At 43.4% G+C, this 27,885-nt stretch overlaps 2 protein-coding genes across 25 annotated transcripts in view; one reads left to right on the forward strand and one right to left on the reverse strand.

Moving 5' to 3' along the window:
• The window catches only part of SRP54 (signal recognition particle 54), a 49,752-nt gene extending 25,651 nt beyond the window's left edge, over positions 1-24,101 (reverse strand). For 2 of the 6 annotated variants that reach the window (XM_089309762.1, XM_089309761.1), the window contains exons 1-5: positions 23,962-24,101; positions 11,326-11,432; positions 7,406-7,497; positions 6,405-6,489; positions 1,968-2,072 (exon numbers count right to left, since the gene is read on the reverse strand). In XM_089309762.1, coding sequence (XP_089165888.1) covers positions 1,968-2,072; positions 6,405-6,489; positions 7,406-7,497; positions 11,326-11,403 — 360 coding nt within the window. In that variant the 5' untranslated portion in view covers positions 11,404-11,432; positions 23,962-24,101. Of the gene's footprint in view, positions 1-1,967; positions 2,073-6,404; positions 6,490-7,405; positions 7,498-11,325; positions 11,433-23,665 lie in introns of all 6 variants that reach the window. The other 4 variants (XM_070053751.2, XM_070053750.2, XM_051822172.3 and 1 more) reach the window with 2 other exon arrangements.
• Positions 24,102-24,166: 65 nt separating this feature from the next.
• Positions 24,167-27,885, forward strand: part of LOC100355643 (uncharacterized) — a 65,930-nt gene continuing 62,211 nt past the window's right edge. For 16 of the 19 annotated variants that reach the window (XR_016217878.1, XR_016217876.1, XR_016217884.1 and 13 more), the window contains exon 1: positions 24,167-24,410. Coding sequence is in view for 6 of the 19 variants with exons in the window: in XM_089309771.1 (XP_089165897.1) it covers positions 24,314-24,410 (97 nt within the window). In the remaining 13 variants the exon portion in view is untranslated. Of the gene's footprint in view, positions 24,411-25,414; positions 25,541-27,885 lie in introns of all 19 variants that reach the window. The other 3 variants (XM_089309779.1, XM_089309777.1, XM_089309774.1) reach the window with 2 other exon arrangements.

The following is a 27,885-nucleotide window of genomic DNA, read 5'->3' on the forward strand; positions in this document are numbered from 1 at the left end:
GAACTGCACATAATTCTCCGAAATACAATATTATGGATTTTGAATATAGCAAATTTCCTAAAGAGTTTAAATTCTAATTGTCGTTTAGTCACATTTAAAAGACATAAAGACAGTGCCAGCGCTGTGGCACAGCAGATTAACGCCTTGGTCTGAAGCGCCGGCATCCAATATGGGCGCCGGTTCAAGACCTGGCTGCTCCACTTCCAATCCAGCTCTCTGCTGTGGCCTGGGAAAGCAGCAGAAGATGGCTTAAGTCCTTGGGCCTCTGCACCCGCATGGGAGACTGGGAAGAAGCTCCTGGCTCCTGGCTTTGGATTGGTGCAGCTAAAGCCTTCGTGGCCACCTGGGGAGTGAATCAGTGGATATAAGACCTCTCTCTCTCTGTCTCTACCTCTCTCTGTAACTCTGCCAAATAAATAAAATAAATTTTAAAAAATGACATAAAGTGATCAAGCAGCAAATGACCATCATCAAAAACAGGAACCACTGTTCACGTTCAATAAAAGAGATTAGTAATAATAAAACTGTCTCTTTAAATGAGTTTTTGTATTCCCCCAAAACTAACATGGTTGAGGCTTCTGGAAACAATGATGAAGCACTCAACTAGAGGAAAAGGGATGATATAATAAATAAAAAATTAGCATAAAGAAATGCAAAATAGGCCAGCGCCACAGCTCACTAGGCTAATCCTCCGCCTGCGGCGCTGGCACACCGGGTTCTAGTCCTGGTTGGGGCACTGGTTCTGTCCTGGTTGCTCCTCTTCCAGTCTAGCTCTCTGCTGTGGCTCGGGAAGGCAGTGGAGGATGGCCAAAGTGCTTGGGCCCTGCACCTGCATGGGAGACCAGGAGGAAGCACCTGGCTCCTGGCTTCAGATCGGCGCAGCGCACAGGCCGTAGCAGCCATTTGGGGGGTGATCCAATGAAAGGAAGACCTTTCTCTCTGTCTCTCTCTCTCTCACTGTCTAACTCTTCCTGTCAAAAAAAGAAAGAAAGAAAGAAAAAGAAATGCAAAATAAAAATCTGTATTATGCTGGGTAGGACAATGAAAAGGGAGTTTTTTGTTTTTTTTTTTTTTTTAATTTGTTTACTTATTTCAAAGTCAGAGTTACACAGAGAAGAAGAGATAGAGACAAAGAGAGAGTGGGATCTTCCATCTGCTGGTTCACTCTCTAAATGACCACAATGGCTGGGGCTGGACCTGGACTGGGCCAAACCAAAGCCAGGAACCAGGAGCATCTTCTGGGTCTCCTACATGGGTGCAGGGGCCCAAGGACTTGGGCCATCTTCTGTGCTTTCCGAGGCACATTAACAGGGAGCTGGATCAGAAGTGGAGCAACCAGGCAGTGGCACCCATATGGGATGCTGGCATCACAGGCGGTGGCTTCACTAGCTATGCCACAATGCCAACACTGAAGAGGGATTCTTAAGCCATGAAACAAAGTTAACTCTAAATTCTCTGCTCCAAAAATCATATACTCATATCCTCAAAGGAGAAGAACTGTCTTTTTGTATAAAAGTAGTATCAGATTTATATAGAAACCTACAGGTCTTTCAAGAAGCAATCACAATGGGCTGCCGTTGTTGCTTAGCAGGTTAAGCCACTGTCTGTGACACCACCATTCCATATGGTTCAAGTCCTAGAGTCTCCACTTCCCATCTAGCTCCCTGATAATGCACCTGGGAAAGCAGCAGAAAATGGCCCAAGTGTCTGGGCCCCTGCACCCATGTGGGAGACCCCAAAGAAGCTCCTGGTTTCAGCTTGGCCCTGTCCGAGCCACCCATATGGGTGGCAGGGGCCCAGGGATTTGGGCCATCTTCTGCTGCTTTCCTACACCATCAGCAGGGAGATGAATTACAAGCAAACAGCTGGAACTTGAACTGGTGCTCCCATATCACATGCCTGCAGCTTAACCTGCAGTGCCATAACACTACCCCCCACCCCTATTTTTTTTAGTAAGGGTATATTACCTTTGAACATGTTGTTGTTTTGCCACTCCCCTGCAATCCAACAAACATAATCACATTCTGTTTTCCTTTGGTGGGTGTCCATGCTTTAACTCCAGGGTCTACAAGCTATACATTAAAAAAAAAAATAAAAGCAAAATCAAGTTAAAATATGTTTATATTCAAAACCCCCTCTCTTACCACTTTAAGATTATAAAAATAATTTAGGACATTTTCCTTTTATTTTTTTGAAGGTTTATTTTAGGGGCTGGTACTGTGGCGTAGTTGGTAAAGTATCTAGCTGCGATGCCAGCATCCTATATGGGTGCTGGTTCAAGTCCAGGTTGCTCTATTTCCCATCCAGCTCCCTGCTAATGCACCTGGGAAAGCAGAGGAAGATGGCCCAAGTGTTCGGGCCTCTGCACCTAAGTGGGAGACCCAGATAAAGCTCCTGGCTCTGACTTCAGCCTGGCTCAGCCCTACCCATGACGGCTACTTGAGAGTGAATGAGGAAAAACCTCTCTCCCTGACTTTCAAATCAATCAATTAATCTTTGGGGAAAAAAAAAAAAGTTGACTTAAAATAATTCAACTGTCAGTGTCCTGGGACTTGAAACTGGCCCCCAAGACCAAAGTTTGGCAAACTATGTGTAAAGAAAGTCCTAATGCATCATAACCACACTCATTCATTTACAACTAGAAGCAGAACTGAATGTCTGCACAAAGACCATGTAGCCCACAGAGCCTAAATCTTTAACAGGAAGCTTGTCAAGCCCATGCCAGCCAATGCTTTTATGGTCACACGATCCATTTTACTTCTGAATTTCAAGGAAAGCCATGTGGTAGGGAAGAGGCCCAGGCCCAGGTATAGCCTTAGGCAAATTTCGGAAATAGGCAAAATCTATCTTACACCAAAATCCATTTTTTTTTGGTCCTAGGTCCTTTCAGTACACTAATACACTTCCATTCTCTACATTTTATGGCAGAATCACCCATCTTTCTATGGACATGTTATTTGGAAGATATGTAATTATTTTATAAAACTATCTTTTCTTCTTCCTATCCCCTTGACCAAGGGTCTTTTTAACATTTATTGATTTATTTGAGAGGTGAGTAAAAGACAGAGGTACAGAGAGAAAGGTCTTCCATCCACTGGTTCACTCTCCAAAAGGCCACAAAAGCCAGAGCAGGGTCAATCTGATGCCAGGAGCCACGAGCTTCTTCCAGGTCTCCCACCCAGATGCAGGGGCCCAAGCGCTTGGGCAACCTACTACTGCTTTCCCAGGCCATAGCAGAGAGCTGGATCAGAAGATTACTAGTATAGTTTGGTGCTACTGCTGTGATTCATGCTAGGCAAGAAGTCTTAGACAGCAGTAAAAAAGGCAAATAATGTATTAATGTGAAAATAGTTTTAACCTCACTTTACACATCACTGCTCCACGTAAGTTTGAATACAAGAACTAGTCATTCATCTCTTATCAGAAGCATTTGGCACACTGCCTGCACTGATGTTACTATTCAACAATTGTTTTTTTAACTTGAAAGGCTGAGACAGAAAAGGCAGCTGCTTTCCTGGGCGCATAAGCAGGGGGCTGGTGGAGCAGCCGGGACTTGAACGGGCAGCCATATGGGATGCTGGCTCCTACCCTCTATGCCACAGCGCCAGCCTCAACAACCTCTTCTTTTTTTTTTAGATTTATTTTATTTATTTGACAGTCAGAGCTACACACAGAGAGAAGGAGAGGATGAGAGAGAGAGAGAGAAGTCTTCCATCCACTAGTTCACTCTCCAGTTGATTGCAATAGCCGGAGCTGTGCCCATCTGAAGCCAGGAGCCAGGAGCTTCTTCCAGGTCTCTCATGTGCATGCAGGAGCCCAAGGACTTGAGCCATCTTCTACTGCTTTCCCAGGCCATAGCAGAGAACTGGATTGGAAATGGAGCAGCTGGGACTTGAACTGGCACCCATATGGGATGCCAGCACTGCAGGGGGTGGCTTTAACCACCATATCACAACGCCAGCACAACAAACTCTTTTTTTTTTTTTTTTTTTTTTTTTAGATTTATTTATTTACTTGAAAGTCAGAGCTACGGAGAGAGAAGGAGAGCCAGAGAGAGAGAGAGAGAGAGAGAGAGAGAGAGAGAGGTCTTCTATCTGTTGGTTCACTCCCCAGATGGCTGCAACAGCCGGAGCTACGTGGATCTGAAGCCAGGAGCCAGGAGCTTCCTCTAGGTCTCCCACGTGGGTGCAAGGGCCCAAGGAATTCGGCTGTCTTCTACTGTTTTCCCAGGCCATAGCAGAGAGCTGGATCAGAAGTGGGGCAGCTGGGACTCAAATCAGCACCTATATGGGATGCCGGCACTGCAGGCGGCAGCTTTACCCAGGACGCCACAGCGCTGGCCTCCACAAACTCTTCTTAATGAAGCATTTGATGCTCCAAAGTTGCCGCCCGGCGCCGCGGCTCACTAGGCTAATCCTCCGCCTTGCCACACCGGCACACCGGGTTCTAGTCCTGGTCAGGGCGTCGGATTCTGTCCCGGTTGCCCCTCTTCCAGGCCAGCTCTCTGCTGTGGCCAGGGAGTGCAGTGGAGGATGGCCCAAGTACTTGGGCCCTGCACCCTGGCTCCTGCTATCGGATCAGCGCGGTGCACCGGCTGCAGCACGCCGGCCATGGCAGCCATTGGAGGGTGAACCAACGGCAAAGGAAGACCTTTCTCTCTGTCTCTCTCTCTCACTGTCCACTCTGCCTGTCAAAAAATTAAAAAAAAAAAAAGTTGCCTAAAGATACCTATTTCCTAACAATGAATATTTCCACTCACCCTGTGGTGACCTCAGATACTAGATAAAAAGCAACCTAGAAATAATTCAAAGACACAGGGTGTTTAGAGATCAGGCCTGGGTCTGACTAACTAGTTTTCTCAACAGCAAACTAAGAAGTATGAACTAGGCAAATTTTTGACTTCTTTTAGGATTGAATTTCATTTTTAAAAATAATTTTTTTATTAATCAGTCTAGTGGACTGAAATGTAACATGTGACATACTAGACTCTTTCAAAATACCTGTTAGTACCAAAAGAGTAAATGAAAACATTCATGAAATGTAAGAAAAAAATAACATACCATTAGCAGACACCTATTGGTCTAAACAATTTGTGTAACAGTACCTTTTTTTAATGCTTACCATTAGCTCTCTCTCCCTTCTCTCTCTCTCTCTCTCTCTCTCTCTCTATATATATATATATATATATTTAAATGATCTAAGAATTTTACCATAATTTGCATGACAAGAACAATAACAGTATGAAGGTGAGGCAGGGCAATAAGGTATATTTATTTGAAAAATAAAACTTCAGGGCCGGCTCTGTGGCACAGCAGGTTAAAGCCCCAGCCTGCAGCACTAGCATTCCATATGGGCTTCGGTTCAAGTCCCAGCTGCTCCTTTTCTAATCCAGCTCTCTCTGCTATGGCCTAGGAAAGCAGTTAGAAGATGGCCCAAGTCCTTGGGCCCCTGCACCCGCATGAGAGACCCAAAAGAAGCTCCTGGCTTCGGATCAGCCCAGCTCCAGCTGTTGCAGTCATTTGGAGAGTGAACCAGCAGATGGAAGACTTCTCTGTCTCTACCTCTCTCTGTAGCTGTCTTTCAAGTAAATAAAATAAATATTTAAAAAAAAAAAAAAGAAAAAAAAACTTCACTGATTTAAAATTGCTCCTAATCTAGGCAAGAGCTGGGATAGTTGTTCTTTTCAAAAAAAACTCTTTATAAAATAAACAGGGTAGAAAATACTTGCTAGGTGTCATGACATTGCTGTACAAAACTAGGGAGAAAATTAGGCAATATCTAATATTAACAGACAAAACTCAAAGAAGTGTATCAATTTATTTGAGTAAAGTTCTACTCTTTGCAACTTGGCTTTGGCACTTTTTGAAGGAATAGTATTGGCCTTCACTTCTGTTCCCAATAAACTTCATAATAAAACAGGCTACTTTATAAAGTGAATAACCCTGGAGCTGGTGCTGTGGCATAGCTGGTAAAGCCAGCTCTGGTTTGAGTCCTGGGTGCTCCACTTCTGATCCAACTCTCCACTGTGGCTTGGGAAGCAGTATAGGATGGCCCAGATGCTTGGGCCCCTGCATTCACATGGGAGACTCGGAAGAAGCTCCTGGCTCCTGGCTTCGAATTGGCTCAACTCCAGCCTTTGCGGCCACTTGAGGAGTGAGCCAGCAAATGGAAGACCTCTCTCTCTCTACCTCTGCCTCTCTTTTATCTCCGACCTTCAAGTAAATAAATAAATCTTTAAAAGAAAAGAAAAGAAAGTTAATAACCTTTCAATCAATATTTTAATACCGATGCCTATTCCATAAAAACATATTACAAAGGATTCTGAAGCAGTATTATTTACAGGGCTAGTGTATTTTTATCCACTAAACCTACAGAATCACACCACTATCATGATATTTGCTTACCTTCACAAGTTCTTTAAATACAGCATGCTGAATCATTTTTCTTTTGTTAAGACCTGATGCCATTTCTTCAAGATCAATAGCAGACCTGCATAATGGTAACGTTTAGGAGACGGAGGAGAAAAGTCAGTTAAGGCACACTAAAAAAGAAGCTTCTATCCCAAAGAATATTAAGAACATTCTATCATTCATATTCATAATCTAACATGCACATAATTATAGTCACAAGTCATACCATAAGAATTTTACCATGAAATATTAGATGCAAGATCTTCATTAAGTTTTTTATTTAAAAGTATAAATATTTATTCATTCTCATATCACTGTAAAGTACCTATTTTCATTTTTCTTACTTTTTTTAATGTATTTTACACATCTCTACAACAGAACAGGACTTTCTCCAGTTCTAAGTGTTTAAATGTTAGTGCTTGCAATTATTCACAATGCAACAATATAGAAAAAAGGGATAGCTTGAATATGATAAGGGTGGGATTCAAGCGGCTGAGGTGCCTGTGGAGTTGAGTCCTGCCTCTTCAGTGCCTCTACCAGTAAATACGACTGAGGCCACACACATTGCTCCTTCATTCAAACACAGAGAAACCAAAATGAGGACAAAAAAGAAAATAACTCTCCAATAATCAGGGAGGCTGATTAATACCATCTTAAGTCTGAAGAAGATAAAATGGCCCAACTTTTCTATGAAAAATCTCAATTGTTGTCTTTACATTAAAAAAATTGTACAGTATATGACTCAATCCATCCAAATAAACAAGTAGTAAAATAGAAAAAAGTCCATGACTAAAATGAAAGCCATATGTAGTTTGTTCTTTAAACTATCAGTTCAGAAACATATGACACATGCAAATTTCCAGTATGAGTTCCACACTATTTCAGTGCTACACAGCAGAAATGTTTCATGATAAAATAAGCCTTTCTCGTTAGCTCCTCATCCTAGTAAACTAAACTTAATTTTGCTTGGTTTTTACCTGATTGATGTAACTTACTTAACATTTTCTCTCAGTTGCTTCACTAATTTAATATTAACATCTGCTTCCAATAATGCTGTACATACTTCCTTTAGCATAGCATTTAACACCTGAAAATAAATAAATAAAAATTTAAAGTGTCCAATGTATCATTTCAATTACATTCAATTACATGAAAACAATGGTTAATAAAGATGAAACACTACAACGTTACTGGGAGAAAGTTTTTCAGTAAGCTTTGAAAAAAAAAATCTTAATAAATGTCTATTTTGACAATATAAGACATCCCATTTATTTTTTTGGATTTTTTTTTTTTGACAGGCAGAGTGGACAGTGAGAGAGAGAGACAGAGAGAAAGGTCTTCCTTTTGCCGTTGGTTCACCCTCCAATGGCCGCCGCGGCCAGCGTGCTGTAGCCGGCGCACCGCACTGATCTGATGGCAGGAGCCAGGTACTTATCCTGGTCTCCCATAGGGTGCAGGGCCCAAGGACTTGGGCCATCCTCCCCTGCACTCCCTGGCCACAGCAGAGAGCTGGCCTGGAAAAGGGGCAACCGGGACAGAATCCAGCGCCCCGACTGGGACTAGAACCCGGTGTGCCGGCGCTGCAAGGCGGAGGATTAGCCTATTGAGCCGCGGCACCGGCCATTTTTTCAGATCTTTTTAATGAAAGGCAGAGTGACAGAGAGAATGATCTCCCACCTGTTGATTCACTCCCCAGATGCCTAAAACAGCCAAGGGTGGGGCAAGCTAAAGCCAGGCTATCCATCTAGGTCTCCCATGTGGATGGCAGGACCCAAGTAATTGAGCCATCATCTGCTGCCTCCCAGGGTACAAATTAGCAGGAAGCTGGATTGGAAGAGGAGGTGGGATTCGCTCTCAGGCACTCTGATATGGGATTTGAACATCCCAAGTGACAGCTTAACCTGCTGAACCACAATGCCGGTCTCTCTCCCATTTAGCTTTTTTTTTAAAATCTATTTGACAGGTAGAGCTATAGACAGTGAGAGAGAGACAGAGACAAAGGTCTTCCCTCCATTGGTTCACTCCCCAAATGGCCACCATGGCCTGCGCTGCACCGATCCGGAGCCAGGAGCCAGGAGCCCACGGGTACAGGGTCCCAAGCACTTGGGCCATCCTCCACTGCCTCCCCAGGCCACAGCAGAGAGCTGGACTGGAGGAGGAGCAACCGGGACTAGAACCAGCGCCCACATGGAATGCCAGCGCCACAGGTGGAGCATTAACCAAGTAAGCCATAGCACCGGCCCCCCATTTAGCTTTATATATTCAAATACGAATTTCATTTTACACTTTTACTCTAAAGTATAAATAATAAAGACAATACGGTAAACCAAAGTAAGTTTACACAATGGATGCTGCCACTGATGTTTTCTGTCACTGAAGAACCCTGTTGCCAGTACTCAGCGGTATATATTCACAATACATATCTGCTTTTCTTAACTGAACTACCAAGGAGGAACATTACCTAATATTACCATTTCTACTCAGAACAGAGGAATTAAGTTAGAAAGGAAATACCTCCCACTAATAATTCACATCATCAGGGCCAGTGCTGTGGCGCAGCGGGTTAATGCCCTGGCCTGAAGCGCTGGCACCCCATATGGGTGCCAGTTTGAGACCCGGCTGCTCCACTTCTGATCCAGCTCTCTGCTATGGCCCGGGAAAGCAGTAGAAGATGGCCCGGGTCCTTGGGCCCCTGCACCTGCGTGGGAGACCTGGAAGAAGCTCCTGGCTCCTGGCTTCGGATCGGCCCAGCTCTAGCTGTTGCAGCCAATGGGTGAGTTAACCATTGGATGGAGGATCTCTCTCTCTTTCTCTGCGTAACTCTGACTTTCAAATAAATAAATAAATCTTTTTAAAAAAATAATTCACATCATCACAAGTTTGTTGAGCTTCAAGGCACTGTGGTTAAAATGTCGTACATAAACTAGGCTTTAGCCACTGAGGTATGTAATGTGCTTCACTGGAATATAAATTCCACAAACGGAAGAATTTTAGATTATGTTTCACTCTTACACCCCTGGGGCCAGCAAAAAAAAAATTTCATAAATGCAGGCCCTCCAATACTTCTTGAATGAAATCTCTCCCTCAACTCACTTGATATTATTCCCTATGCAGGTGTCCAGGTTTCTCTAGTCACCCATTATTACAGGGGTCTGATACACTGGAAATGATATCTCTTAGAAGGACTTCTTGTTAATTCACTAGCAGAACAGTACCAAGAACAGAGAAGCTGCCAATTCAGGAAAAAGCTGTTACTCTACTTTCCACCAAGCATGTCTTCCCTGGTTCTCTATGTTTACTATACTACAAACACAAAAAGTACTAGGGCTATATAACCAGAAAAACTATTTGGAAAGCTGCTGTGTTATTTATTTTGCCTTATGACATTAAATAATGGCTTATTATTTAATAAGAATTATTAGAAAAAGCACCAGATGAGGAATTAGAAAACAAAGATTTTAAACTTGGTTCTCCAATAAATAAACACATGAAATTGACTTTTTATTACAGGAAAAGCTGGACTAAGTGATCTCTAAGATGGTCTCAAAATTATTTAATTCTATAAATTTATGAAAGTGTTGACATAAAATTGATACAAAATTTTATACTTTTTTCAAACAAGCTAGAAACTACTTTTATTAGTTCATTTGATCTTTAAAACCATTGTTTAGATAAATGCTATTTTCCCATTTTATTCATTAAGGAATCTGAGGTTGACCTGCCTAAATTTATATTGCACAGCTACTAAATGGCTAAAATGGGACTCTCACTAAGGTCTTCCAAAACCAAATTCAGCAGTTTTTCCATTGTTACTATAAAACATAAAGTGTCCTTGTGAACTATAACCATCTTTTTAAGTTAACAAGCCATTAAGACTCATACAATCTGTAGGGGAAAGCAGGAGAGAGACATACAGAATGTTAAAATAACTAAGTCAGGAAGAAGAATATTTCAGAAATGACATAAAAAGCCAATTCACAAAATCTCTAAAAAAGAAAGTGAAACTGCTAGCCTTTTATTAAAACAATATTAAACAGAAGTGAGAGCAAAAAGATCAAGAAAGCACATGCCTAGCCAAGAAGCAGGATAATAAAGTTTCAGGTTAATGTCAAGATACAAGCAAAAGTACCACTCCAGACTTAAGCCATTTTCAAAAGTTACATTAGTTTTTACATGTAAGCTAAGGTCATTTTTGTTTTTATTTTTAGTATATGTGCTGCCAAAGCAAGCACTTGTTTTTATTCTTAAAAATTTTTATAAGATTTCTTGATAGCTGCCATTTTATTAAAAAAGAAACTGATAGCCAGTGCCATGGCTCAAAAGGCTAATCCTTCGCCTTGCAGCGCCGGCACACCAGGTTCTAGTCCCGGCGGGGCACCGGATTCTGTCCCGGTTGCCCCTCTTCCAGGCCTGCCCTCTGCTGTGGCCAGGGAGTGCAGTGGAGGATGGCCCAGGTGCTTGGGCCCTGCACCCCATGGGAGACCAGGATAAGCACCTGGCTCCTGCCTTCAGATCAGCGCGGTGCACCAGCCGCAGTGCGCCGGCCGTGGCGGCCATTGGAGGGTGAGCCAACGGCAAAGGAAGACCTTTCTGTCTCTCTCTCTCTCACTGTCCACTCTGCCTGTCCAAAAAAAAAAAAAAAAAAAAAGAAAAAAAAAGAAAAGAAACTGATGGGGCTGGCACTGTGGCTTAGCAGGTCAAGCCTCTCCCTGAAATATATAAAGGGGAAATAATGGTAAGGTAGTTAATTTTTCAATCAAGAATACTACTTACAGTACCTAGCTTTAGGCTTTATCTGCAAATATTAAGTCTGTATCAAAATGAATATAAGCATAGGGATTATTAATTATCCACCCTGCCAATAACTAGTGAAGATACACAATCGTTAACATACTTCACATAATATTTCACGTACCTCTTCATTGATAATGGTAGCATTGCTCAATGAGCGTAATGCTGATGTTATTTTTCTTCCAAGGTCTGCAAGTACCATCTTGAAGGCTTTAAGATGTGCTTATTTCTCTAGAAAGTAAAAAAAATTAAAACAATCAATTTCATTTCCCATGACTGAAGACTTCTAAATGAGACTAAGTTCACATAAAGCACTCTCACGTTCCAGCTTCTATAGCCTCAACCTGCAGCTTCAATAGTCATATCCAAAAGATTAAACTGCCACCAAGTTATGCTTATGTTTAAATATCAAATTGGAATTTTATATGTCAAATAATATCCTTTGAGGAAGGAATAATATGATCTCAAATATGTTCTTTTTTATTTTTAAAGTTTATTTGAAAAAATAGAGTGACAGAGACAAAGGAAAAGGGCGAGAAAGAAAGAAAAACCTTTCATCTGCTAAACCACTCCCTAAATGGCTGCAACAGCCAGAGCTTGGTCAGGTCAAAGCCAGGAGCCAGGAACTCCAACCATGTCTCCCACAGCAGGCCATCTCCCGCTGCTTTCCCGGGCACTTTAGCAGGGAACTGGACTGTAAGTGGAGCATCCAGGAATCAAATGGGCACTCAGTACTCCAATATGGGATGCTGGCATCTCAGGCCACAGCTTAACTCACTGTGCCACAATGCAGGGCCCTAAGTTCTCTTTGTGAATATGAATCACTGAATGAAAAGAGAAAAAGAAGTTGAAATCTCCAAGAATATTGCTTCTATTAAAGGACTTTGTGGGGCAGCGCTGTGGCATAGCAGGTCCGGGCGCCGCCTGTGGTGCTGGCATCCCATAAGAGCACCGATTTGAGTCCCAACTGCTTCACTTCCATTCCAGCTCTCTGCTGTGGCCTGGGAAAGCAGTGGAAGATGGCCCAAGTCTTTGGATTGACCCAGCTTCAGCTGTTGCGGTCATCTGGGGAGTGGACCAGTGGATGGAAACCCGCCCCCCTCTTCTGTGGCCATTTGGGGAGTGGACCAGCAGATGGAAGACCTCTCTCTCTGCACCTCTGCCTCTGCCTCTCTTAACTCTGCTTTTCAAATAAATAAATAAATCTTTTTTTTTTTTTTTTGACAGGCAGAGTGGACAGTGAGAGAGAGAGACAGAGAGAAAGGTCTTCCTTTGTTGTTGGTTCACCCTCCAATGGCCGCTGCGCTGCAGCCGGCGCACCGCGCTGATCCGAAGGCAGGAGCCAGGTGCTTCTCCTGGTCTCCCATGGGGTGCAGGGCCCAAGGACTTGGGCCATCCTCCACTGCACTCCCTGGCCACAGCAGAGGGCAGGCCTGGAAGAGGGGCAACAGGGACAGAATCCGGTGCCCCGCCGGGACTAGAACCCGGTGTGCCTGCACCAAAGGCGGAGGATTAGCCTACTGAGCCGGGGCGCCAGCCTAATAAATAAATCTTAAAAAAAAAAAATAAAATAAACAACTCTGTAACTACTCTGATTTTTGCTCCTAAGGGAAAAAAAAGTTTTAATTAATAAGTAACACTTCTTGCACAAAGAAGAGCATCTATTGAGCTATTAATTATGTAACAGGCACTGTGCAGATTACACATAAATTACATTATTTAATTTTTTTAAAGATTTATTTATTTATTTGATAGGCAGAGGTACATAGAGGGAGAGGGAGAGGGAGAGAGAGAGAGAGAGGGAGAGGGAGAGGGAGAGGGAGAGGGAGGGAGAGAGAGAGAGAGTCTTCCATCTACTGGTTCACTCTCCAGATGGCTGCAATGGCCGGAACTGCACCGATCTGAAACCAGGAGCCAGGAGCTTCTTCCAGGTCTCCCAAGTGGGTGGAGGAGCCCAAGGACTTGAGATACCTCCTACTGCTTTCCTAGGCCATAGCAGAGAGCTGGGTCAGAAGTGGCGCAGCCAGGACTCAAACTGGCAGCCCCCACCTGCTGTGTCACAGCACCAGCCCCTCATTTTATTCTTCTAACCACCCAGGAAAGAGGTATATTATTAGTCCTTTCCATTTTAAAGCTTTTCCTAAATCCCTAAATGCAAAGTAAGCTAACCTCAAAAACCCTTCCCAGATCTAAAATGTTATAGTTTTGCTGCCGTGAGATGTTTATCTTAAAACGGAAATACTGGTTCCTCCTGAGCCTCACATTTGACAGTCTTCACACAGTAACTGCACCCATCAGCTCTGTTAGGCCTCTACCTTGCCAACTCATCCTGCAGACCTTGGAACTTGTCACCACCCTATATAATTTCCTTCTCTTTCTCTTCCCTTGCCCTCACCCCACACACCCTTATTTGGTGTTTCTCTGAAGAACTCTAATTACTAATGAAGGGATAATTCAAAGGTAGCAGCAAAGGTTTACAGCCACTGAAATAAGGGTAGAATTTGGTATATGCTGAAGGAGATGAAAGGTGAAATAACAAAGGAGAAATGGAGACAAGGAAAAGCCAGGAACACATGTATGCCTGGTATATGTATTCTACTTATAGATAACTGAGTATTATTTGGAGAATAGTCAACAAAATATTCTGGTCAGGAGAGAGGGCTATTTAGTTATAAGGAAATGCAGGTTGTAAAAGGCTCTGGACACCAATTGTACAACATATACAATATTGTCAGAAAACCTAACTGTTTGAAACAACTGTTTCAGAAACCTTTCCAAGCTAATCTATTCAGTCAACCAAGATGATCCACACTAGCTCCTAGTACAGAGTACATGGGGGTTGAAAAATAAGAGAAATATGAGGATAAAATGGATGACTCATTCAACACAGGGAGAATAGAGAGGTGTGGGGAGACAAAAGCAGCAGGAAGGGAACAGGTATTTTAGGACTTAACAGGCACTCTAGGTCTTAACGCTGGCAAGGAGCTATGCCAGGTTGTGCTATAAATTAAACACTACACTTCTACTCAAATAAAATCTGGTAATTTAGAGCTTAAAAAAATTACTACACTACTTGCAAACCAGAAAAAATTGCTTACCACACATTTTTACTATCACATGTTTGCTTAACCTGAAAGTCTAATGTCTTCATGGAAAAGATCCAGGACTTCCCATTTCTTATTCCATATCCATCACACTTACTAGTTCTTACACAAATACTGTCCATGAAAGAAACAGATTCAGATGTTTCAGTTCATCTCCTCTACCACTGTTACCACAAGTGATACAGTCCCGTTTGTGACACCACAATCAACATTTTTTAGAGATCATGTCATAAACAAATCAATTTAAAAAGCTTTAGTTACAAATGTTAAACTAGTTAACTCTTAAAAATAAGTCCAACTTTTCACATTAACTGGCTCTTTTAAATTTAAAAAAATGCTAAAGTTTTCTTACAGACTTTTCCTTATTTAAATACCTATTAGCAGCATATTTGAAAACATTCAATTCAGTAGAGGGATAAGAATATCTAATAAGTGGCTACTGTTGTGGTGCAGCAGGTCAAATTGCCACCTGCATCCTGTCTGCAACCAGTGTTCAAGTGGCTGCTCCACTCCTGATTCAGCTCCCTGCCAATGCGCGTGGGAAAGCAGCAGATGGCTCAAGTGCTTGCTACCCACATAGGAGAGCTGGACTTGGATAGAGTTCCAGACTGCTGGCTTCAGCCTGGCCCAGTCTTGACTGTTGCAGCCATTTGGGCAGTAAACCAGTGGATGGAAGCTCTCTCTCTTTCTCTCTCTCTAACACTGCCCACTACCTTTTAAATAAAATATATCTAAAAATACCTTTCACTTATGTCTCCTTAGAAATTTCCAATGATTTTTTTTCCCTGAAAACTGGTGTCAAGACTCTGCTTAAAATTTCAGTGACTTCCCATTGCATGCAAAGGTAAAGTCCTCAGAATGGACCACAAAGTACTCCTGAATACACACACACACACACACACACACATACAGTTGATTTTCATCACACTAACCTCCTTGCTGCTGCTGTTGCTGCACACCCACGTGCCTCAGGACTAGCTTACATGCTCTTCCCCGGCTGAAAACACAGCTCTCTTCTTCATCTCCACCAGATCCCTGTCCAGGTACCATTCCTCAATGAGGTCATATCTAATCACTCATTTAAAACTGCAATCGCCAATGAATTTGAACAGCCCTTGTCTTGACTATTGAGGAACAGGTTTATTTGTTTTCGTGTAAATTTTTGAAGTCTTTACTTAGTATAGAGTTAGTCTTCTTTGTATAAAGTTAATCGAAAATGGATCTTAGTGGAGAATGGGACTGAGAATGGGAGAGAAGAGGAGGAGAGTGGGTGGGAGGGTGGGTATGCTGGGAAGAATCACAATATTCCTAAAGTTGTACTTATGAAATGCATGAAGTTTGTAAAAGGTTTCTTTGGGGGAAAAATAAAGTTAACTGAAAATAAAATAAAAAATAAATAAACTGCAATCTTCCTTTTCCCTTTATTTCTCCCACTGTTCTATTATCACTGATACGTGATTTGCTTAATAATATTTGTGATCCATAATTTCCTTAATGAAATGTGAGATGTGTGAGGGCAGGGATTTTTGCCTCTGGTTCTCATGAGTTCACTGTTTTACTGACCCTCAGTCTTGTACAGAAAACCCTTAATAAAAATGAACTTTATGAATAAATAAAATAATGTATTTATAACCTTTGGGAAAAAGAGACTGGGGAACCAAAGTCATGGAAGGCATTGCAAAAATCTCTTAAAGGCCACCAAAATAAACCAATGAAGATGGTATGACAAGACAAAGGAAATTCAGCATCTAAATAATTGACATTATACACTTAACATCCTTTTGCTATTGCTTACAACTTTTCGGAATTTCCCTAGCATGTACTTCCAGAAAGACACTTAAAAATTAACCTCACTTTGTTCTAATATGTACCCTAAAATGTAAAACTTTTTTCACTTTTAATAACTAATTCTGAATCTTAAATTGGAGTAATATACAACTCAAGTACACTCACCCAAAGTTTTCTTGGTTATCTAAAAAGATTTATAAAAACAAAACTGTAAACCACAATTTTACAAAAGCATCATTTTTACTTAGATGAGGCTTTTATTAAGGTGAGGGATTACTCTACAGCACTTTCCACAGTTTAACTCTGTTATCTCATTGCACCCTTACAACAATTTTATGGCATAGCCATTCTCTACCAAAAAAAGCAAAATGGCTTTTTTGGTTAAACGTCCTTAAGTCCTAGAGTATGAATGATGCTTTAAATAACAGCACTGAATATCCCCAGCTGGTAAACTACAGGGACAAATTTTGCTCCTAGACTATATAGAGGAGATCATAATTTGAAAGCAAAGATGTACTTCCCTTTTAGTGGAAGAGTAACTGCAATGTAAAGAACTGATACAGATCACTGCAATCAGTATGTATAACAACTGATCTTGGCCTGAGTCAACGGTTCTCCTAAAAGGAGTCTACCTAGAGTTGAACAATGAGGGATGAAAACAGACTCAAGTTTGGGAGGCCCTATATACAGCAAGCATATAGCCAAGGAGCATACTCACCTGTTGCAACGTGAAGTGCTGTAAAGAGCATGGGCTTTTTGGAGCCTGACAGACTTGAATTCAAATCTCAACTCTGTTACATACTGGCTGTTATTATTTTGGGCAAATTACTTAATCTCTCTGAGCCTCACTTTCCTCACCTGCAAGATGGAGACAATACCATTATCAAGGTAGTTACCCTGAAAGGCTGTTGTGAGGATTAAGTAAGATAATACAGATAAAGTTGTCTGCAAGTGTCTAGCATATTGACCATGAACTTCCTTCCTTTCTTGATTGACACCAATGAGCTCAATCTGTATTATCTGGAATGTGAGTAAAATGGAAGTTTTCAAAACAATTCTACTAAATGTCTGTCCATTCCAGGGCACCAGCCCTGGAATCTTTAACATGCAGTGCCAGTCCAAGTACTTGGTTGTTACTTCGGGTAAGTTCTTAATTTCTCTGAGCCTTACTTTCTTCGGCTGAAAAATTTATAAAGTTACCCTGAAGCTGCACCATCCAAAGAGCCACCATTCTCCACATAAATAATTATAAAATTCCTGCCAGAACTTTGCCTGACCTGAGATCCATCATATAAACAGATCTCAAAAAGGATTTGAGATTTCAAAACCTATCACAATGAAATCCCTACACAGAAGTTCTTCTGGGGCCGGCACTATGGCACAGCAGTTTAAGTTGCTAGTTGCTACACTGGCAATCAATATTGAAGTGCCAGATCAAGTCCCAGCTCCCTGCTAATGCACCTGGAAAGGTGCTGGAAGATGGCAAGTGCTTTGGCCCCTGTACCCACGTGGGAGACCAGGATGGAGTTCCTGGCTCCTGGCTTCAGCCTGGCCCAATCCTGGCTGTTGCAGCCACCTGGGGAGTAAATCAGCAGATGAATGATGTCTCCATCTCTGTTTCTCCCCTCTCTCTGATATCCTTTCAAATAAATAAATAAATAATTTTTTAAAAAAGTTCTAAGTTCTTGTTCACAACTAGCTTTCTGAAAATTCGTATTACTCTCAAGAACAAAACATATAAATGTATTATTTTTAATGAACAATCTTTGAAAAATCACATCTACACAGTATACTCTTCCAAAATAGTCATTAATTTATAGTTTATATTATTTTCCTGATTATACTAATAAATAGACTTTTAAAAATTCCATAGAGCATATATATTCAAAGTCTGGGAGCACAAAGAAATAAATATAGTCAACAAAATAGTCTGTAGGTATTTGATTTGATAAAATTACTATATCTGAATGACTAACTTTATAATATTATGTATGATTTTCTTTTTTAAAAAATCTTTTTATTTATTTATTTATTTATTTGAGAGGTAGAGTTACAGACAACGAGAGGGAGAGACAGAGAGAAAGGTCTTCCGTCTGCTGGTTTACTCCCCAAATGGCCGCAACAGCTGGAGCTGTGCCCATCCGAAGCTGGGAGCCAGGAGCTTCTTCCGGGTCTCCCACGTGGGTACAGGGGCCCAAGCACTTGGGCCATCCTCCACTGCCTTCCCAGGCCACAGAAGAGAGCTGGACGGGAAGTGGAGCAGCCAGGACTAGAACCGGCACCCATATGAGATGCCGGCACCGCAGACAGAGGATTAACCTACTGCACGACGGTGCCGGCCCCTTGATTTTCAAATTTAGGAATTGATTTTTATTGTGAATCTAGTTAGACCCCCACGGAAATAATTTACCTTTATGTTTTGTGATTAAAGAAGTATACATGTTCTAATCCTACATGGGGTAAGATTAGGTAAGAGGTGGAAAATATTATTCCCCTAATCCTACACATTCCCATCCTCTGGTAACATCCAGTAGTAAGTTGATATATATTCTTACAGATTTTATTTTCTAGGCATACAATATAGGCAAGTTTTCACAAGAATCATGGTTTTGGGGGACTAGAGAATAGAAATAAGAAGAATTTTGTAAATTATATTTGCTAATGCTAAAACTATGCTTAAATGCAAAATGCAGACTACAAAATTGCCTATACTGTAAAATCCACAATCTGTTAAACATAGCCTAAACACAATATTAAAAAAAAATCAGCGATGGGGCTGGTGTTGTGGCGCAGTGGGTTATAGCCCTGGCCTGGAGCGCTGGCATCAAATATGGATGCCGGTTCTAGTCCCGGCAGTTCCTCTTCCATCCACCTCTGTGCTATGGTCTGGGATAGCAGTAGAAGATGGCCCAAATCCTTGGGCCCCTGCACCCACGTGGGAGATCTGGAAGAAGCTCCTGGCTCCTGACTACGGATCAGCACAGCTCCAGCAGTTGCAGCCATCTGGAGAGTGAACCAGTGGATGCAAGACCTCTCTCTCTGTCTCTACCTCTCTCTGTAACTCTTTCAAATAAATAAAATAAATCTTTAAAAAAAAAATCAGCCACATGGAATTTTAAGTCAAAATCATGAGATATCGCTTTACTCACTAGGATGCCTAAAATAAAAAAGACTAATAATAACAACTACTGGGCTGTGCAAAATCATAACCCTTATACTCTGCTGGTAAGATTGTGCAGCTCTTTAGAAAACACTTTGGTAAACCCTTTGAACATTAAACATAGCAGTTCCACTACGTACTTAACCAAAAGAAAGGCAGACACACATCCACAAAAGGTCTTAGCAGCATTATTCATAAAAGCCAAAAATAGGGGCCAGTGCTGTGGCACAGTGGGTTAATGCCCTGGCCTGAAGCACCGGTATCCCATATGGGCGCCAGTTTAAGACCCGGCTGCACCACTTCCAATCCAGCTCTCTTCTATGGCCTGGGAAAGCAGAAGATGGCCCAAGTCCTTGGGTCCCTGCACCCACATGGGAGACCTGGAAGAAGCTCCTGGCTTTGGATTGGCGAGGCTCCGGCTGTTGCGGCCAATTGGGGAGTGAACCATCGGATGGAAGACCTCTCTCTCTCTCTCTGTCTCCTCTCTCTGTGTAACTTTTTCAAATAAATAACTAAATCTTTAACAAAATAAAAATAAAAATTCTAAAAAAAGCCAATGAAAAATAAGTAACCCAAATACCTCAACTGGTAAACAGATAAATAAAATGTGGTATGTATATCCACACACAGGGATATCAGTAGGAAATAAAAAGAAATGTACTGAACACGGGCTTCAACATGCATGAATCTTTAATTACACTGACACAAAGAAGTCAGTCCAAAAAAGACCACATATTATGACTCTATTTACACAGTATATCCAGAATAGGTCAATCTATAAAGATAGAAAGTAGAGTAATTGCTGCTCAGGGTTCAAGAGATGCAGTAAAATGAGAGTGACTGCTAAGGGGTATGGGTTTCTTTGTGGAATGATGAAAATGTTCTAAAATCGATTATATAAGACAGGTGGTTGGCACAATGGTTAAGATGCCACTTGGGATACCCACATTCCGTATCAGTGTGCTGAGGTTCAAGTCCTGGCTCCACTTCTTATTCCAACTTTCTGCTCATGCACATCCTGGGATGTAGCAGGTTATAGCTCAAGTACTTGGGTCCCTGCCACCCACATGAGAGACCTGGACTGAGGCCTGGGCTCCTGGCTTTGGCCTTGCCCAGCCTCAGCTGTTGTGGGTATTTGATGAATGAACAAATGGATGAAAGAACTTTTGTCTCACTCTTCCCTCCTCTGTCTTAAAATTAAAACGAAAATGAATAATTAAAAAAAATTGATTATGGTAATGATTGCACAACTCTGTAAACATGTTATCTCTGGATGATGACAACTAGTAATTTTTATTTTCTTACCTACACCTTTTTTAATTTCTATGTTTTCATTAATGACAAATAATATTTTTTGAAGAGTCATTGGCTTTTTATTAGTTTTTTTTTAAAGATTTATTTATTTATTTGAAAGGCAGAGTTAGAGAGAGGCAGAGGCAGAGAAAGAGAAAGAGAGAAAGTATTCCTTCCACTGATTCACTCCCTAGATGGCAGCAACGGTCAGAGCTGAGCCTATCCAAAGCCAAGAGCCAGGAATTTCTTCCAGGTTTCCCACATGGGTGCAGGGGCCTAAGCACCTGGGCCATCATCTACTGCTTTCCCAGGTCACAGCAGAGAGCTGGATCGGAAGAGGAGCGGCCAAGACTGGAACCGGCACCCATACAGGATGTCATGGAGGCAGTGGATTAACCTACTGTACCACAGGGCTGCCAGTAGCTGCTCCACTTCTGATCCAACTCTCTGCTATGGCCAGGGAAAGCAGTGGAGGATGGCCCAGGTGCTTGGGCCCATACACCTGGGTGGGACACCCAAGGGAAGCTCCTGGCTCCTGATTTTGGATCAACACAGATCCGGCTGTTGCGGCATCTGGGAGTAAACCCTCAGATGGAAGACCTCTCTCTCTGTCTCTGCCTCTCTGTAACTCTGCCTTTCAAATAAAAGTAAATAAATCTTTAAAAAAATAGATTCATTTAAAAAAAGAACATGCAATGAAAACATGGAATAGGAGGGATAAGACATATACTCACTCAGTCACTCAATTATTCCACTGATATTTAAATAATGCTGATCAGCAAAAAATGAAATTCCAGGGATGGTAAAGAGGTTTTAGGGGAAGTAGCCTCATCTGAATTCTTGATTAGGAGAGCAAATAAGGCATAAATATTTTGAAAAACATTACTAGCTATACTGATGTACAACCAAGCTAAGAATCACTGCAGTAATAAACCATACTCCTCAAAGCAAAGAATGGAATGAAAACTGTTCTACACCGTAAAAATATCTTTAGACAATGTAGCACATGCAAATGAGGGAGAAAACCTCCAGAGAGGAGACTAAAAATACTACATACTCCAAAAGTCTAGTTGAGAGATGCAGTATGCTTGAAATAGAGAAAGAGAAGGCAAAATGGAATAGAATGAAGAGCTAACCCAAGAGGCAGAATCTATAAGACCTAAATATCAGCTGGTTGTGCAAAGTGAAACACAAGGTAAAATGACTACAATGTCCCCAGTATGTGATGCCATGAGCCACAGAATGAGCAGAGGCAAAAAGGATGTTGGTTTCAAAGTCACAGAAAACAGAGAAAAGTTCAAGGGTCTTAGTTATTTGCAGTGCTCTACTACTTGAGTCAGATGTCTTCTTTTTCTAAATTCGACATGCATATAATTCCCAAACTAACAAGTGATGAAAACTCAAAACAGGCCGGCGCTTCGGCTCACTTGGCTAATCCTCCGCCTGCAGCGCCGGCACCCCGGGTTCTAGTCCCAGTCGGGGCGCTGGTTCTGTCCCGGTTGCTCCTCTTCCAGTCCAGCTCTCTGCTGTGGCCCGGGAGTGCAGTGGAGGATGGCCCAAGTGCTTGGGCCCTGCACCCGCATGGGAGACCACGAGGAAGCACCTGGCTCCTGGCTGCCATGGAGGCCGTTTGGGGGGTGAACCAACAGAAGGAAGACGTTTCTCTCTGTCTCTTCTCACTGTCTAACTCTGCCTGTCAAAAAAAAAAAAAAAAAAAAAAAAAACCCGCAAAACACACTGAGACTCACTGCCGTTACACGCTTTTGTATATGTGCTTTAGTTGATAGTGCAAAAGGGAGGAAAAGGTGAAGATAGCACATTTGGTTTTGGAACTACGGAGTTTTCACAAAGCACAATACTGTCACTCACGAGATGGATGCTAAAGAAAAAGGTTTTGTAACGGTCAGCATATAAAGATGACACCATGGAAGCCATGGAGGTAGAGGAAAGGTCATTTGGGTTACAGCAGTGACTAAGCGCCATCTCAAAGGAGAGAGGCACCCAGGACTGAAAAGAACCAAAGGCATAAAAGCTTTTACTAATTCCCTTCCACTTCCCCAAAAGCAAATCAACTACAAGGGGAAAAAATACCATTTATGGCTTTCTTACTTTGCTCCAGGGGCAAGTCCAGAATTTCCAGATAAACAGAATAATCTGTTTTGAAGAGGCTTTTGTACAGTGCTCCATATTCAGTTAGAAAATACTAATTGCCCATAGCAAAACACTGAGAGAAAGGGGTGTGAGGGAAATACCTCCCTCTCTTCTGGCACTACCATTGCTATGTATTACACACTCTACCAGATACATTCTCGTATCTCCTTTCACCCTCATATTAAGCCTATTGGTAGACAAGGAAACTCAGGCTAGACTGAAACAGCAACTTGCTCAGGTTCACAAATTCCCTAAGAAGTACAGTAACCCTCATCTGTGTTCCTACAGCTCCATGGCTGTCACCAGGGTGTCTCGTGACTGATCTTGATATAATGTGTATTTACACGCCTCTCTCACTGTACCGTTAGCTTCTCAGTGTCAGGATTTGTGTCATTTATTCCTGCATCCCTACAGCTAAGAACAAGTAAATACTTTGTTGAGTTAAGCATATTAAAGAATCAGGTAAATTCGGCATCCATAAAGCCAAAAGAGTTAAGTTTCAAGAAACAGACAGCAATGTCAAACGGAACAGCAACGTCAGTATGTCTTCAATCACCCCTGACATTCCTAATTCCGCTACTGAACGTCTACCACATGCCGGACGACGTACGAAGCACTACAGACACACAGAAAATATAACCTGGTACCCGTCGAAAGGTTTTCGGGAAGGCAGTCACATGTAAATGTTTGCAGAGAAACACAAAACACTCAGGCCTGAACCTGCCTACATCTGACTTGGCTCGGGTACATCTGAAGAGAACCTGAAAGGGTCACAGCGCATCTCTGAACTAAACTTCGGCTGGAAGTCACGAGATGAAGACGGACCAGAGCATCTCTGTCTCAAAGATGACAGTCGCTGGCCAGGGGGGGGGCAAAAATCCCTCCAGGGCCTCTAGCCTCCTAAGCAGGGCTGAGGCTGCCCCTAGCTGCCCCTCCGTAGTCTGGGGCGGGAAAAGGCAGACACTTACCGCAAAAGGCACCAATAACGCCGTGGCCCTAAGGGGCCAGGGAGTCTATCGAGAGGCCCCACGCCGTGCGAGGAAAACCAGGAAAGCCAGGGGTACACACACAGGAACGGCCCCACAACCTGACTTCCCGAACTATATAAACTAGGGGCCCAGCGCCCAGCACCGCGACGCCAACTCCCACCAGCTGGAAGACCGACGACTGCCACCGAACCTTCCGCCCAATGAGGAAACGTCACCACTCGGCGAAGTCCTGCCTTTCAGGGAGAGGAAGCACTTCCGCTTCCGGGGCACGCTACCGCGTTCCGTCGGCGGGTCTCCCAAAACGCCTGGGTGAGGTGTTTGTTGCTTCAACGGGCTTTTGGCCTTAGCTTTCCACCGCTGAATAGCTGCGTCGACAGAGTTCGGGGAAACAGGAGACTCTTTAGGGATGCAGGCCTCGTGGAGCCACCTTAAGAAAAAGTGACCACTCTGAGCGCTACCCGCTAACTGGCTCGTAGAGAGACGCACGTGAGAAGTTCGCCAAGGGGCGGGGCTTAGGGCCTTCGCCGCCGCGACAGGTGGATTCCTCGAGGGGTGGAGCCTGGGGTCGGGCCCTGCTCTGCCTGCGCGTGCGCAGTACTAATCAGCTCCTGCTACCCTTGCTGCAACATGGAATTTGCTACAGCTCGGCGAGCTATACTTCAGCTCCTCGGTACTGTGGCTCCCGCTGACCTCCCCGCGCTTCTCCAGTGGATGCGAACCACCCGTAAGCGACCACAGTCAGAGGCGGGTGGTTGGGGCAGGGAAATGTGGGAGCAGAGCTTGGGGACTTAGACGGTGTGAGGCCAGAAGCCGTTCACTGGGTCGCTGTGCCGCTGTCTGCTCTTCCCAGGGGGTAGGTCTGGCGGGGCACACCTCAGACCGTGAGCCGCTCTCAGTGCTGCTTGTGGTTGGGGGCAGGAAGATCCGGTTCTGCGTGGTTTGTGAGTTCGTTGACTTCGGACAAGCCCTTAACAGGCTCCGAGTGCCTAGCCCCGTTTCTCCCCATTACGCCCAGAGACTTTGGAGAACTCTGGGATACTACCCGAAAAAGCACCGTGCAAGAGAGGCTTTATGCTGCGGAGCAGGAAGCTATGACCCTGGAGGTATAGTCTCTCCAGTTGCTATTAGTGCATTTATTTTCCCAGTTGCGAAGTAGGCTATTTAATAGCAGCTTTCGATTGGGAGGAGAGAAGGGAGGTGACTGGTTATAAATCGTTAACATGACTAGTAATAGAAATAAAAAGCACAGGTTAGAATCAAGGAAGGGTAGTACTTAGATCTAGTTATTGATGAATGGAATAGACCTGTTCTGGCAAAGCGAAGCCTGGTGAAAGCCCTCTAGAATAGGCCGTGCTTGGTAACTGTGCCCAACCATGCGATGCCTTTCCACCAGCCAACCTGTGTCTCTGTGGTTATTTTCATCCAGAATCATTGTGTGAAATGACTCCTCATCCTAGGTTTGCCTCCTTGACATCTTCTTGAAACTCAGTTAAGTCAGAGCCCATCAGCGGGTTTAGGTATTATAATACACATTTGAGGGCTGTTTTAGATAAATATGGCAAGTTAAAATTAATCTGGGCATGTGATAGTGAGGCTTACCTGGGAAAAATACTTTAATAGAAAAACTATTGATGTAGCTTTGTCTTTATACAAACAAAATTATATCAAGATAGGAATTTTCAAAATATGCTGAGTATCCTATCATTTCATTTAAATCCTTTATTGCAGATCCCACTGGGACTGCGTGTGGAGCATCTGTCCCTCTGGCCGGGGCCATGGGCCCTGAAGCTGAGGTCCTGTTGGCACATGAGATGAATAGGCAGCCCCTGCCTCTGACCTGGCTTCCCTGAACAGGTGGTGGTTTCTTGTGTGGTGGGTGTCCGCCATATCAAATGTCTGGGCAGAGCGAGTGTGGAGCCAGAGGAAAGTTAGAGCCTTTGGCAGCAGTGGGATTGAAAAGGCTTCTCTGCATCCGTGGACTGGGGCACAGAGCCCTAGGCTGAGGAGACTGCGGAGTCAGGAGACGTAACCGCCGGCTCTGGGTGGAGTGGCCATGGCAGGGCTGTGATCTGACAGGATGTGTCTCTGGATGGGGGCCTAACCTGGCAGGCAGCTGAGCACAATGGAGAGGAACAATGCCCCAGGAAGGCTTGGACCTGGCTGGCATCGATGGTGGCTACAAGCCCCTGTGCCAGCCGGGCAGAAGGAAGTGCACGTGATCTGTAAGGCTGTGGAAGACAGCTATAATGTGTAACCCGACGCTATGGCCCTAATCTGGAACCTTCAAGTAAGCTCAGCAGTGCGTGGCACGGTGTCTGTGTCTGTAGCCCTATTCTCCATCCATCCTTTGGGCTCATTGCCACAAAAGACCTTTCCCTTTCCTTCCACTTCTCATAGCCCTATGCCATGCCTTCCTAAGGCGTATCAAGGCACCCACCCTCCTCCAACAGTGTTACATACCCCTCTGACCCTGTGCAAGGAGTCAGGAGCTGTTGGTGCAGGGGGCTAAAGAGAAAAGGAATTCTGGAGATAAGAAACTTTTTTATTTTTATTTTTTACTTATTTGAAAGAGTCACAGAGAGTGGAGGAGAGAAAGAGAGAGAGAAAGAGGGGAGAGAGAGAGATCTTCCACCCACTGGTTCACTCCCCAAATGGCCGCAATGGCCAGAGCTGGGCCAGACTGAAGCGAGGAGCCAAGAGCTTCATCCATGTACCCCACATGTGTGTAGGGGCCTGAGGAGTTGGGCCATCCTCTGCTGCTTTTCCAGCCACACTACCAGGGAGCTGCATTGGAAGTGGAGCGTCCATATGGGATGCCAGCCTTGCAGATGGAGGCTTAACCTGCTATACCGCAACGCCGGCCCCCGAGATAAGCAACTTTCTATTTCTCTTCTTACCCCACCTCCACTTCTGATCTCCATTATCAACAAGGAAGCTGGGGGGTTGTGAGAAAACCTAGGGGCATAATTCTCTCCCTTTACAATTCTAATTTTCTAAATCCGTCAATAAAATGATATCTTTTTTAAAAGTTCCTTTTTTGGGGACGGAGATGTGGTATAGCAGTAAAGCCTGCAGTCTGCAGTGCTGGCATCTCATATGGGCACCGGTTCAAGTCCTGGCTGCTCCTCTTCCAATCCAGCTCCCTGCCATGGCCTGGGAAAGCAGTAGAAGATGGCCCAAGTCCTTGGGCCCCTGCACTTGTGTGGGAAGACCCAGAAGAAGCTCTTGACTTCGGATCAGTGCAGATCCAGCCATCGTGGCCAATTGGGGAGTAAACCAGTGGATGGAAGACTTCTTTCTTTCTGCCTCTCCTTCTCTCTCTGTGTAACTCTTGACTTTCAACTAAATAAATAAATCTACATAAAAAAAAAAAAGTTCCTTTATTGCCTGTCTCACCTATCATATCCCAGTTGTTTATAAAATGGTGCCAATTTCCATAATCTTTTTTTTTTTATTTTAAGATTTATTTACTTATCTGAAATGCAGAGTTAGAAAGAGAGAGATCTTCTATTACTTCCCAAATGACTGCAGTTGCTGGAACTGGGTCAGGTTGAAGCCAGGAGCTTTATCCATGTCTCCCACCTGGGTGCCAGGGTTCCAAGCTATTGGGCCATCTTCCACTGTTTTTCCAGGAGCATTGACAGCAGGCTTGATCAGAAGTGGAGTAGCTGGTACTCAGAACTGGTATCCATATGGGATGCTGGCACAGCAGGCAGCAGCTTTACCCACTGCACCACAGCATCTGCCCCATTGCTGAATCTTTTTCAAAACTTATTTATTTGTTTGAAAAGCAGAGAAAGGGTCTAAGTCCTTGGGTACCTGCACTCACAGGGGAGACCTAAAAGAAGCTCTTAGCTCCTGGCTTCTGCCTGGCCCAACCCTGGTCACTGTGGCCATTTGGGGAGTGAGTCAGCAGATGGAAGATATTTCTCTTTACCTCCCTCCCTCCCTCCCTCCCTCCCTCTAGATGGAAAATATTTCTCTCTCTCTCTTTCTCTCTCAAATAATTTTTTCAAAATTTTTCAGATATTTTGAAATAAAAAAAATCTTGAAAAGCAGAGAGAGAGAGAGATCTCCATGTACTCACCAAATAACTGCAAAAGGCAGGACTGGGCCAGGAGCCACAAACTCCATCCAGGTGTCCCACATGGGTGGCAGGAACTAAAGCACTTGGGCCATCGTTGGCTGCTTCCCAGGCC

Source organism: Oryctolagus cuniculus, chromosome 12 (genome assembly GCF_051225735.1).
Source record: "Oryctolagus cuniculus isolate XC-2025 breed Fujian yellow rabbit chromosome 12, ASM5122573v1, whole genome shotgun sequence".
NCBI classification, from domain to species: domain Eukaryota; kingdom Metazoa; phylum Chordata; class Mammalia; order Lagomorpha; family Leporidae; genus Oryctolagus; species Oryctolagus cuniculus.